General features: G+C 45.6%; 1 protein-coding gene across 6 annotated transcripts in view; it reads right to left on the minus strand.

Annotated features, from left to right (window-relative positions):
• The window catches only part of LOC144784620 (thiamine pyrophosphokinase 1-like), a 1414696-nt gene that overhangs the window by 4064 nt on the left and 1397060 nt on the right, over positions 1-13572 (minus strand). Inside the window, exon 9 of one of the 6 annotated variants that reach the window (XM_078663543.1) lies at positions 6326-6406. The exons of the other annotated variants lie outside the window; for them this stretch is intronic. Coding sequence (XP_078519669.1) covers positions 6366-6406 — 41 coding nt within the window. The 3' untranslated portion in view covers positions 6326-6365. The remainder of the gene's footprint in view (positions 1-6325; positions 6407-13572) is intronic. 6 annotated transcript variants of the gene reach the window in all.

Consider the following 13572-nt stretch of genomic DNA (forward strand, 5'->3'; position numbering starts at 1 on the left):
AGGCTGGACCAGTCTTGTGGAGTGCCTTGTGTGCGTGGGTGAGGAGCTTGAAGGATATCCTCTTGTTGACGGGGAGCTAGGGCAGGTTTCTCAGGTGGGGGGTGATGTGGCCGAGGCGTGGTACGTAGAGGATCAGTCGTGCTGAGGCGTTTTGGATGCGTTGTAGTCGTTTGATGAGCTAGGACAGGGCTCCCACGTATAGGGCGTTTCCGTAGTCGAGTCTCATTAGGGCTCGGTGACTATCTTTCTTGTATCTGTCGGGATCCATCTGTAGATCTTGGGGAGCATGAGGAGGGTGTTGAAGCAGGAGGAGGAGACAGCATTGACTTGCTTGGTCATTGAGAGCGTTGAGTCGAGGATGATTCCCAGGTTGCGTGCGTGGTCGGTGGGTGTCAGGGTTGCCCAAGTGCCGTCGGCCACCAGGAGTCGTCCCAAGGCTGAAGGGTTGGAGCCAAGGATGAGGACCTCCGTCATGTCCGAGTTCAGCTTCAGACGGCTGGTCTTCATCCAGTCGGCGACAGCCTTCATTCCTTCGTGGAGGTTGGCTTTGGCTGTGATGGGGTCCTTGGTGAGGGAGAGGATCAGCTGAGTGTCGTCGGCATAGGAGATTATGTTGAGGTCGTGCTGTCGGGCTAAGTGTGCAAGTGGGGCCATGTAAACGTTGAACAGTGTCGGGCTGAGGGAGGATCCCTGGGGTACGCCGCAGATCTCGGAGGCTTTGGAACAGAATGGGGGAGGCGAACGCTCTTGGTTCTGCCAGAGAGGAAGGAGGTGGTCCAATCCAGAGTCTTGTCTCGGATCCCTGCAGCGTGGAGGCATGCGCGTAGTGTGCGTTGGCAGACGGTGTCGAAGGCGGCAGAGAGGTCTAGGAGGATGAGTGCTGCGGTCTCGCCGTTGTCCAGCAGGGTCCTGATGTCGTCGGTGGCAGCGATGAGGGCAGTCTCGGTGCTGTGGTTTCAGCGGAACCCTGACTGGGAAGGGTCCAGGATTCTGTTTTCTTCGAGGTATTGGGTTAGCTGTCTGTTGACGGTTTTCTCGATGACCTTGGCCAGGATGGGGAGCAGAGAGATTGGCCAGAAGTTATTGTGGTCTCTTGGGTCTGCCTTGGGTTTTTTGAATAGGGTGTTTATCTCGGCGTGTTTCCAGATCTCTGGGAAGGTCGCGGTCTCGAGGGAGAGATTGATGACTTTGCCAGGTGGGGTGCGATGGTGCTGCTTGCTCTGTTGAAGACGTGGTGCGGAAATGGGTCCGACAGAGAGCCGGAGTGGATTGAGTGCATGGTCTTGATGGTGTCATCCATGCTCACGCTGTCGCAGGCTAGCAGGGGGTCGTTGTTGATGGTGTACGGAGGGTCTGTTGTGTTGCTGTCTGTTGGGGCTGTCTGGGTGTTGAAGCTGTCGTGGATGTCTGCTATCTTGTGGTGGAAGAAGGTGGCGAGGGATCGCACAGGGCTTGCAACGGCGGGATGCCGTTGGTGTTGGAGCTGGGGTTGGACAGTTCCTTCCCGATGTTTAAGAGCTCCTTGCTATTGTGTGCATTGTTGTCAAGGCGGTCTTTGAAGGACGTCCTCTTGGCCACCCTGATGAGGAGGTGGTGGTTGCAGATGGCGTCCTTGTGTGCTGCATGGCTGTTCGGAGTTTGTTCACTGTGCCATTTATTCACAAGTTTCCGGCAGGCTTGCTTGGAGGCTAGGAGTTCTGGGGTGAACCAGCTGGCTCTCTTGCCGGTGTCTCTGTGGGGGGGTTTCTTCAGCGGGGCGAGGGTGTTGGCGCAGTCCTCAATCTAGCATCTGAGGCTGTGGGCAGCGTTGTCGGTGTTGGAGGGTTCGGTGGGTGGGCTGAGAGCGAGGTTTGCGTGTAGTTGGTCTTCGGTGATTTTGATCCAGCAGCGGCGGGGGATCTGTTGGGTGCGGTGGTGTGTGGGGAGTTTCTGGAAGGTGAAGTGGATGCAGCAGTGGTCGGTCCAGGGGAGTTCGTGGTGTGGCTAATGGAGACGTACGGGCTTGAGGTGAAGACTGGGTCGAACGTGTGGCCGGCGGAGTGGGTGGGCGTTGTGGCAAGTTGCTTCAGTCCGAGGTTGGCGAGGTGATCGATCAGGGTTGTGGAGTTGTTGTCCTCAAGGTGAAAGTTCAGGTCTCCGGGGAGGATGTAGTCGGAGGAGGTCAGGGCGTGGGTGCTGATCAAGTCGGCGATGGAGTCGCTGAACTGGGCCGGGGTCCGGGGGGTCGGTAGACGAGGGTGCCTCTGAGGGTGGAATTAGGGTCTGTGTGGATCTGGAAATGCATGTGTTCGGCGGTGCTGAGCGCGTCGTCGGTGCTAGTCGAGACCCTGATGCTGTTCTTGTGGACGATGGTGATTCCTCCTCCGACTCCGTTGGTGCGGTCTCTGCGGGTGATCTTGTAGCCGTATGGGTTGGCTATGGCGATGTCGGGTGTGGAGGAGTCGTTAAACCAGGTCTCTGTCAGGAAGGCGATGTCCGGAGATGTTGTGTCGAGCAGGTCCCAGAGCTCGACAGCATGCTTGCGTGCGGAGCGGGTGTTCAGTAGTATGCATCGGAGGTGCTTGGGGTCTTTCTTGGCGGGTGGTTCACCGGCTCTGAGGCTGGTGTAGCTGCAGTTCCTGCAGGTGAAGGGGCGTGTGTGCCTTTCGGGGCGGCCTTGAAGCAGATGTGGCTCCGTCCGGAGTTGAGAGCGTGCAGAGTGCTGGCGTCGTTGTGGTGGCGGTTGTCATGGCGGGTGCGGAGGCCAGAGGCACTGGCACTGGGCGCGATCCAGGCCCGTTCGGGCGCAGACGGGCTCGCCTCTGAGTTAAGCCTCACTGCTCATGCCAAGCTACCAAGGGGGTGAGCATGGGTAATCTGGGGTGTGTAGCTCCCTTACCCTGACTAGAATAAGGGTCCCTACTTGAACAGGGTGCAAGCAAATGGCAACTAGAACCCCCAATTTATAACACATACTAAAGAAATGCAAGCATATACCTTACAATTACTGTAGCATATTACCTGGAACAAAACACACACACGCAATTATTGCACAATAAAGGGCAGTAAGTGAGGTTAGCTGTAAGACTAATACACATATTCAATTATATGCACCTTATTATGACTTTCATCATTTGTTGGCAATTACTCCGTAATGGACTGGTATCCGGGACAACCATGACCCAGGTCTTCAGTGAACCAGCATTAATCTCACAGCCCCTCAGTGCTTGATGTGAACTGGTGGTTGGAGGTGGAGGCCCACTGGCACTCATTTTTGGGAACCAGCACCTATTGTTCCTCATCAGGTTTCCACCCAGAGCAACAGAGAAAAACACAAGCGATGAAAACAAAAAGGAAGAGAAAGACGGAAAAACTGTGGCATAAAGAAGAGCGCAGGGATGAAAAAGTACAGAAAGACTGAGATAAAGGATTGTAGAGTGTCTGGTGGCTGATTAAAGAGGCACGAGGTGGAATCAAGAGCTGCACACCCAGCCTTTAGCACGTGGGAGCTGAACCTTGGAGGGCTGCATGAGCTGATTGCCGCAGTCTTCTTTTGATGTGGCTCCAAAAAAAAGCATTTAAATGCTGCTTCTGAAGGCTGCTGGCTGCCGCATCTACATTTCGCCTGCTTTTCTTCTCATGGCTCTCCATTTTCCATTTCCTTACCCTTCCACTTTTTTCAACACAGTCATAGAGGACAAATGGGAGGGGGCGCCAAATTTAGTTTCGCCCAGGATGTTCTCTGAACTCTCGGCTTTCCACCCTCGGTTTTCGGCATCCCCGATATTGGCCGCAGGCTTCTGAGCACAACGTTCAACCTAACAACAAATTAAACACTGCTGAGCCCCCAATCAAATGTTTGACGCACGACTGACTCAGGGTGGTAGATGTACTTTCCTTTAAGACAAGCTAGAAAGGATTTAAAAACTAACTCTAGCACAACAACTGATTAAGCAGCCGATTTAGAACATCTCACCAAATGTATGATGCAAATGTGTGCAGCATTTTTACATTAAAACAGCCATGTCTTGCACTTTTGGCAGATGTGGAGAGAAAGTAGGGATTAGCCCACAGAAACGTTGTTTCCACAGACCATTTCGACTACATGCGCCCCAGCAACAAACACAGCCAAAGACAAACCCAGAGGTTCCTGTGAGATGGGCAGCCTCCCAATCACCCCAAGAAAGACCCAGAATATGACACGGAGAAATCAATGTCCAGTAACCCAATATCGAGATGGCTGTATTGCTTTAGTTCAAAATGAGAGGATGAGTGTGATGGAAACTGAATTAAAACTGTTCAGGGACTATGAAATAAAAAAAATAATGTATTCGCTTATTAAGTTCATCTACAATGTACGATAACAAAACTAAAAGAGGTGCTTACATAAATAAATACTTGGACTCTAATGCTGGTAAAACAGGATTCTTAAAAGTAAGCACAATTCATGTTACAATTGGTTCTTTCACAATTAGCAAGGGGCGGATTTAGGGCCTGGAGTACAGTCTGCGCTAGGAGCAGTGACGTGTGGTAAGGCCTCTGCCACGCCAGTGGAAGACTCTCTGCCGCTTAATGCCTTCTCCATTGTAGTAGAAGTTCTTTCCATGAAGCAGCTTCCGCCAGTACACTGGAGCTGGTGACTTGTCTCATCACTTGACTCCACATCAGCAGCCATCACAACCCATCCCCGCCCCATTACATTAGAGGTGGGCGAGCCAACAAATTAAGAGGGAGAGCCGAGCCAAGAGTCTGGCTAGACTCTAAGGGCGGAGTCATGAAAATGTTTGGCACGTAAAAACCATATTAAAATATGATAAAGACACTTAAAAATGTTAAAAAAAATAAAGCATTTCTTTCACATGAAGAACCTTCTCAATTCCTTTCCCTTTCCTTCTTTTCCTTACCCATGCTTTCAATTCATCCCCTTCCTTTTACTTTCCATTCATTCCTGTTGTTTCCCTTCTTGCTCTTTCCTTGCCCCTCTTCTCCTTTCATTTTCCTTCTTTCCCTTCCGTCCCTTACCTTTTTTCATCCATTCTTTTTTTTCCCCCTCATTTCCTTTGCTTTCTCTTCCTTTGTCTTACCTTCCTTTCCATCCCTTTCAGTTCCTTTCCTTTCCTTTCCATTCTTTTCCTTTTCCTTTAATTTCCCTTCCTTCCTGCTCTTCTATTTCATTCCCATCCCACCCTCTCCCTTTCCATTCCCTTCTTTAAATGTACCTTCCCGTATCACCACTTTCCTACCATCCCCATCCATTCGCATGTCCTTCTATTCATTTGCTTTCCCTGGTGTTCCCATCCTTTCCTTCCACTGCATGATCCTCCCCTTCATCTACCTCATTTCCCTGTCTCTTCTCTTTCACCCCCTTCCTTCTTTTCCCTTCATTTCCATAGTCTTCCTTTCACTTTCTTTACCCTTCTTTTATTCTCCCTTTCTTTAATTTCCTTTGCATTGCTTTCCCAAGACAAGGAAGCCAAGGGAAGTAACAAAGGGAAAGGAAGGGTAAGAACAGAAAGGGAAGGAAATTGGAAGAGGAAGGTAGAGAAGGGGAAGGTACAGAAGGGGGGAGGCAAAGGAACGGAAAGGAAAGAAAAAGAAGGGGAAAAGAATGAAGGGGAAGGGAATAGAAGAGAATGTGAAGGAAAGGGAAAGGAAGGGCTGGGCAGGAAAGGAAAGGGGGTGAGAGGGAGAGGAAGGGAAGGGAAGGGTAAGAAAATGGAAGGGAATGAAGGAAGGGAAAAGAAGAGAAGTGAAGGGAAGCGAATGTTGTGAAAGTAAGTGGAGGGAAGGGGAGGGAAAGGATAGGATGGGACAGAAAGGAAAAGGAAGGCAAGAAGAAGGTTTGTAGAGGAAAGCGGAAGTGAAGGAAAAAAGAAAGGGAAGGGAATGGAAATGAAAGAAAGGGAAAGGGAAAGGATGGAATGGAAAAGAAAGGAAGAGAAGGGGAAAGGAAACAAAAAGATAGGGAAAGGGACAAAAGGCAGGAGAAGGAGGAATGGGTAAGGAACAGAAAGACAGGAAAGGGAAGAAAAGAGGAGTGAAGGAAGGGAAAATAAGAGAAGGCAAATTTGATTTCTGTTTCTCTTTCCCCTTTGATTCATTTCCCTTCCCTTGTAACATCCTCCTATGCTCCTCAGGATCATGGTGATGCTCAATGGGGTCCACCTCCTGACTTCCCCACACTCTCACTATAATACCACAGAGTATAGAGGCGATCAAGTGAGGGAAAAAAGGAAAGGGTAGGGTCAGCGGTGGAAGGGATAGCTGTAACAAAAAGGCACATTGTTATTACCATACAGTAATCCTGACTACACTCTTTTAGGTCTCACTAGACTCCTGACTATACCTGGTAGATTGAATCCCCAACAAGACGTTCTCCGAAAACACTAGCCAGATGCTTCTCTCACTAGTAGCGGAACAACACCACCTAGATGAAACAAGAACCATTCATTATCATCTAACAAACCAGAGCAGGCAAATTCTTGCATATGTATGGTTACTCCATCATACTCACTTCCACTACCCTCTTTCCCAGAACAAAAACCAGCAAGAAAAGTATTCCAAAAAACCAGAAGATATCCAAATCCAATAGTTTCAAAATATGATAGGAGCAAAGTTCAGGTAGAGAGCAACTACCTCCAGAACACTCCCGAAAGTCTCGTAAACAAGGTTCCAAAGTAAAGCAAGGAAAAGATTATACAGTTATGTTATAGTTTCATAGAAGGTATGTATTCCTCAGAAGACGCAGTGTAGCTCCCCCTCCTGATACCACCGAGAACCAGTGTCTCTCCAGGGTTCTCACTCCGCCGAGTGAAAGGCGCGGGGGGGTGGGGGAAGGAGCAGCCCGCCGCAGCCGCGAGCGGGCAGCACAGGAGAGTCCTCGCTCTCCGGAGCGGATTCAAGGAAGAGCAGCCCGCCGCAGCCGTGAGCGGGCAACACAGAAGAGTTCACGCTCAGCCGAGCGGACCTCCAGATCACCGCCCTTCGCAGCCGCGAGCGGGCGAGAGTTGCCAAGGCGCGTTTTCACGGGCAGTGAGGCACGAACAACGCCAGGGCTCAGCCGAGCCGACAAGGTTCTCCAGACAAGCTCCGGCAACAGATCCCTGTTCCGGAGGAAGAAATCAAAACACAGGTACCATCCAGAATCACGTACGCCGCTCTCGCGTTACTACGTGGTTTTTATAAAGTGTCCTCCCAGCTAGCCTTCTGGGAGTTGATGTCCGGGGTTTGGCTATACGATGTAGGCGCATTTGCTGGTCACATCCTGACATCCCTTTGATTTTCTTTGCTCTGACTCCCCTTCCTTTCATTTCCCTTTTCTTTCTTAGCTTTTAATTTCCCTTTGCTTTGTTTCCTGTCTGTTCCTTTCTTCAATTTCCTTCCCTTCCTTTCCATTTTTCCCTTTCCTTTGTTTCCATCCCTCCCTTTCACTTGCATTTCTATTCTCTTGCCTTTTTTGTCATTGCTTCCCTTCCCTTCCACCCCCTTTCTCTTTCTTTACCTTTCTTACTCTCCCTTCCATTTTCTTTGGATCCCCTTCTCTTTCATTCCCTTCACTTTCCCATTCTTTTCCTTCCATTTTTCTCCTTTTCTTTCCATGCCCTTCCTTATTTTTTTCTTCCTTTCCTTACCCTCTGCTTCCCCTTCCACTCTTGTTTTCCTCCATTGCCCTTCCTGTCCATTACTTTCCTTTATCTTAATTTTCTTTCTCTTTCCCCTGTTTCCTTCCCTTTCTTTAGTTTTCCTTCCCTTTAGTTTTACTTCCCGACCCTTCCACTCCCTTCTCTTCCTATCCCTTCCTTTTCTTCCCCTCGTTGTATTTTCCTTTACCTTTTTTCTCTTCTCTTCCTTCTCTTTCTTTCTCTCCCTGCCCCTTCATTTCCCTTACATTGTTTTCCCAAGACAAAGGAAGGCAAATGAAGGAAAGAGAAAAAAGGTAAAGGAAAACAAAAGAAGTGAAATTAAAGGAAAGGAAGGGATGGGAGGGGAATGGAATGAGAAGAGAAAATATAGATGTGGAACTGAAGGGATAGCGATAGAAGGTGAATGGAAGGGAAGGGCAATGAAGGGAAGGAAAGTTAAAAGAAAGTAAAGTAATGGAATGGAAATGTAGTGAAACAAATGGAAGGAACGAGAAGGGAATGGAAACAAGGGGATGGAAGGAAAGGAAAAGAAGGAAAGGGAATGAGGACAAGGGAAGAGGAAAACAAATGAAACGAAGGGAAAGAGAGGGAAAGGAAATGAAACAGAGAAGATGAATTGAAATGAAAAAAAGGGAAGCGAAGGGAAAAGAAGAGAAATGGCGGGAAGGTATGGATAGGAAGAGAAGGAAGGGGAAAGGGAAAGAAGGTAAGGGAAGTGTATGAAGAGAAGGGAATGGGAACAGGAGGTAAGAGAAGTGGAAAAAAGTGAATGGAAGGAAAGTGAAGGGAAAGGACGAGCAGGGGAGAGAACGGAATAAAAAGTAAGGGAAGGGACGGAGGGAGAAAAGAAGGGAATGGAAAGACAACAGAAGAAGAATGGAAAGGGAGGGAAGAAAGAGGAAACAATAAGGAAATGGAAGGGTCAGGAAAGGGAAGAGAAAATAAGGGGAACAATGAGACAGAAGGAATGGAGGGGGATTGAAAGGAAGGGGAGGGATAGGAAAGGAAAGAAGGTAAAACAAAAGGAACTAATTGAAGGGAACGGAAGGGAGATGAAAGGGAATGGAAGGGGGCAAAGGGAAGGGAAATTGAGAGGGAAAGGGAAACAAGAAGAAAGGAAACAAGTAAAAAAAGAGCCTAGGAAATTCATAGAAGTAAAGGAAATGGGGAAAAGAAAAAATAAGAAGAAAGGAAAAGAAAAAAAAGGATTAAAGGGAATGGGATAAAAGGAAGGGAAAGAGCAGTGGAGGGAATGGGAAACAAAAAAGAAAAGAGGAGGAACTTGAGTGAAAGAAAGGGGAGCAGTGAGCAGAGGACAGAAAGAAATATGATAGAAGGAACCGGGTGAAACAAATGTAAAGAAAACTGCGGTAAGGGGGGGGGACTGAATAGAAAGGGAGGAGAGGGGAAGAAAGGGCAAGAGAAGTAAAGGGGATGAATGAAGGAAACATAGGGGAAGTAGAAAAGAGAAGGAAGCAGAAGAGAAGAGAAGAAATGAAATGAGAGGGAAGAAAAGGAGCGGAGAGGACACAATTTGTTTGCACAGAGCTTCCCGGTGTTGATGTAAAAGAATTCCCAAGGGTAACAACAGTGTCAGACCCGCTGCTCCCCTCTAGCACTAATGTCCACTAATTTGCCACACTCCTTTCAAGAAGTGCTAACATTTATGGTCAAATGTTCAAGTTCCTAAACTGTGATTATTTAATAGTTTGCACAAGGGGTAGTATGATAGATAAACTTCCCTCTGTAGAACTGTACATCAAATACTGCATCAATCTGCCTTAAGTGCTTCCTTGTTCATGTCAAGAAATTACTTAAGTGTTGCTTCTGATGAACTATTGCCTTCGATGTGCGCACTAATAGAGATTTTTTTCATTCATTGTCCCCCCCATCTCCCTTACAAGCTGTACCATTTTGGACCAAAGAAGTCTTGGAGCAGGCAGCTGCTGGTATATATCATCTACATTTTAGCAGCAACCTCCCAGTTATTTGTCATGTTTTTAACAGTTATTGTTTTAGGTATAATTCACAAACGCTTTTGTATAACAGACGAAAGATACACCGTATGTAATTTCCCAAGCCCACTTGGGCAGAATTGCTTGGAGTCAATGCATGGTAGGCCAGAAAGAGTAATGATGGTCTTAAGGGAACATTGTCATATGTATACATTTTGATATCGATATGGTGCCCACTTGGGCTAAATTGTGATGCATTTTATGATATATTTCGGTTTTAAATTTGGAATCATGAGGCGGGAAGTTTATGAATAATGAAAGCATAAACAGAAACGTTTATTTAATAATCGCCGTAAATATTATGCGGGCAAATTCTAATTTGCTATTTTAGCAATTATGTATTTTTGTATAATGTGGCGAGAATTAGGTTACATTTTTACAAAAATGATGCTGTTCCCAACTGCTAAAGTAGACCATAAGCCGGTACGATGTAAACAAAGAGTCTGTTTTTGAATTTCATTCACGCGTGATCAGGTGACACAAAATGGTGGGGATTAAAAACAATGTAAACTTTATTGCATTTGTTGGTGAACAAGCCTGTTTTTACAGGAGTAACGCGTTCAGCAGTGACCGGCGAATAAATTAATACGCACAAGGAGACATGGCCGTTGTTATCCTTTTTTTGAGGAGTTGGTTGATATATATATATAAGTATATATATATATATATTACCTACTGGCGGTTGCCAGTAGGTAGTTATAGTTAGGACCTAGTTTCCATAGGAAATCCTCAACATTCTATTTGGATTAACTTTGGCCCTGGTGGATGAATCTTTGCGAATTTCTCAAAGAAGATGGCTCGGTCCGCTGCGCTCCTTCCCTGAAAGTTTGGGGGGAAATGGTGAAGTGGGGACTGAGATAAAAGGGGGGTCCCAAAACGTGTTTTCTCCATGTTATTTTCCATAGGACGTTTAGACACGGCTACAGGTCGAACGGCTGAATGGAATTATAAGAAATTTGGCAAAACTGTAGAGTCCGGCTCGCAGATTACGCTTTTTTTGGAATGGTGTTAATCTGTTCAGTAGTTGCTGAGAAAATTAAAGTTAAAGTCAATTATATATCTATAAGCGCGCATGGGTGCGCGCACTCAAGCGGCTGCGCGCGAGCGGAATTTTTTTTTTGCTGCGTGATGTCTGTTAACGTTCGATTCGAAGGAAATCAGGAAGTGTTGACCGCCATTTTGTCACTGCGAGTAAATATATTGTCATTTCAAAGCATTGGAACATGGAAAGGGGAGAAGGTAGAGATTGTTTTGCTGCGTAGGTTCTCTCAGGGTGTGCAGTAAGGCCCTTAAACGCGAAAATATATATATATATTTTTTTAAAAGTTGCGTGGTGCGCGCACTCGGGCGCGCACACCTATTTACAAGAGTGTGAAAATTGAGATAAATCAGAAGTTTGAGTGCTTTGATATAAGGTGGCTCTGAAAAGAGCCCTTGTGTTAATTGAGTTTTTTCTGCATTTATAAGTAAGTACCGATGCAGAGTCTGATGTTGCAGAGGAAGATTCTGTTTCCCTCATCCGTGAAATGAACACCATCTGTCCTATAGATGTCTTGCATGTGGTAACGCAAGTTGTTGTGGTAAATAGAACCCATGCTATAATCTCTGAGGAAAGGAGAAACAGATTTATTAACATGTCTCCTTGCTTTCTCAATTTGTGCACAATGTTGATTGGACCAATTCCATTTCTGTCTTTGGCATATATTGGAATATACCAAGGCAGTTCGAGGAAAAAGTGTCATCAATTGTCGAAAGGTGTCTTTTAGAAGCATTTCCAGACCTACCCCAGTCAATGTGCCTAGATCGTTCCCACCACAGTGCACAATTATAAGGTCTGGTTCTGGGAGATGCATAAAAGTTTTCACCAATGGTATTAATTGGTGACATCTTAATCCTCTTTGCCCAATCCACGTTATCTGCACATTTGGTAAATCAAGGTTGGAAATTCGTCTGCTTGCTGCATATTTTCCACTCCAGTGAATATAGCTGTGTCCTAAAAGCCAAACCTTCATTTTCAAGGCAGATGCACTCGTACTCCGATGGGTTCTGGAAGTGGAATGGCAGTTAGAAGCTGAAAGTCAGGATAAAAAAATGGATGAAGCTTGGTGTGGTTGAAAAATGAAAAATGATTGGTTGATTCTAATACGTGAAGATTGAAGACTACGTTGCATGTTAATGTTATGTAAAAGAAAAAGTAGTATTGGGTGTGAAAAAAATGAGATGTAACAGAGCTGTGGATAGGCAGGTGTTTCTGGAGGGAAAACAGTGTTGTTAGTTTGCTGTAGAACGTTGAGATATGAACTTTTGACCTGTGCCTTCAGCCAGGTGCAGAAGGAGGTGTTACCATGGAAACAGTCAGAGATGGCAGTGGGTGATGGGTGACTTTTATGTGACATTGAAAATATTGTGAGGGACAACCAACTGAAATGTAAATTTGAATACAAAATTTTGCGGGAGGAAATATGATTGGCTGAAGAGACATATATGAGTCTGTATTGACTGGATATCTGTGCCATTGAATTTTGGTTGCAGTGATAGCAGCATAATTGAGACTTCCGTCAAACGAATATCTATTTTGTGACTGTCACTGTTGTACATCGTACAAAGCATTGGTAAAGGTAAGTCTGTAACTGTTTGTTTTGTCATGTACCGTAAAATATGGTTTACTCACAAACAATGATTGATTTTCCTCATAGTTTGAAACTAAACTCATTTTTGGCTGTCATAATGTGTTGTATTTCTAAAACTATTTTTAATTTAAATGTGAAATATGAAGTATAAAATATGTTTAATATAAAGAGTAATTATTTGTGTGATTTTGAAGCCTTTATATATAATGAGAGAAGTTGTTTATGAAGTGAAAAAATGATATTAGCAGAGAGACAGATAATGCAGATAGAGAGAAAAATGGTAAATTACATGTGATACCGTCGTGAAAAAATGTTAATGGTTAATGAATTCGTAAACTTTCTGTCACACGACAAAATTAGAGTGCGGTTTGTGGCCGCGGCCTGCATTGGTGGGCGTAGGGTGAGAAGGGCAGGTGGTCGAGTAAAATAAAATGAAAAGTTGGTATATTTCATGTGATACCGTGTTGAAAAAGTGGTAATGTTTAATGAATTCTTAAAGTTTGTGTCAGACGACAAAATTATAGTGTGGTTTGTGGCCGCGGCCTGCGATGGTGGGCGTAGGGTGAGAAGGGCAGGTGGTCGAGTAAAATAAAATGAAAAGTTGGTACATTACATATGATACCGTCTTGAAAAAGTGGTAATGCTTAATGAATTCTTAAACTTTCTGACAGACGACAAAATTACATTGTAGTTTGTGGCCGCGGCTTGCACTGGTGGGGTGAGAGGGGAAGGTGGTCGAGTAAAATAAAATGAAAAGTTCTGACCATGAGGTTGTACACAGATTTGTGCAGTAAATGTGTTCGTAAATTGAGGTACCAAACGGAGTATAAAAATATCTCTCTCACTCCTGCTGTTTGACTGCATCTTCATCTGCCTTCTGTTTTCCGTCTCCGTTGCCCTGTGTTATCTAATTGTGTGTGTGTCTGTCTGTGTCTGCCTTCAGTCCGGGCTGAGGAACTTTGCTGTGGAGGCACACACAGATAGTCGCATCAAAGTAGTTGGAACGTTTTCAAAAAACTATTTATATAATTGAAATGCTTTTTTGAAGCGCTAGTGAATGTTTTCTTTCAGAATTACCGCTCGGTTGATTCCATAGAGCAGAGGGTATGTTGTATTTCACTACTTAGTGCCTCTGCATCTGCACTCTGTTCTCTGGTGGCTGGCGGAGAAGTGTTTGTTATTGTGGAGATTAAAGCGTGATAAGGAGTGAAATACGACATAGCGTCTGGTCTGTAGAAGCGTGGGAGCAGTGATTAACACTGAGTGAAGCGGAACTGCGACGGTGCTTGAGAAGAGTAATAAATT

The sequence above is a fragment of the Lissotriton helveticus genome, chromosome 10 (genome assembly GCF_964261635.1).
Source record: "Lissotriton helveticus chromosome 10, aLisHel1.1, whole genome shotgun sequence".
Lineage (NCBI taxonomy): Eukaryota > Metazoa > Chordata > Amphibia > Caudata > Salamandridae > Lissotriton > Lissotriton helveticus.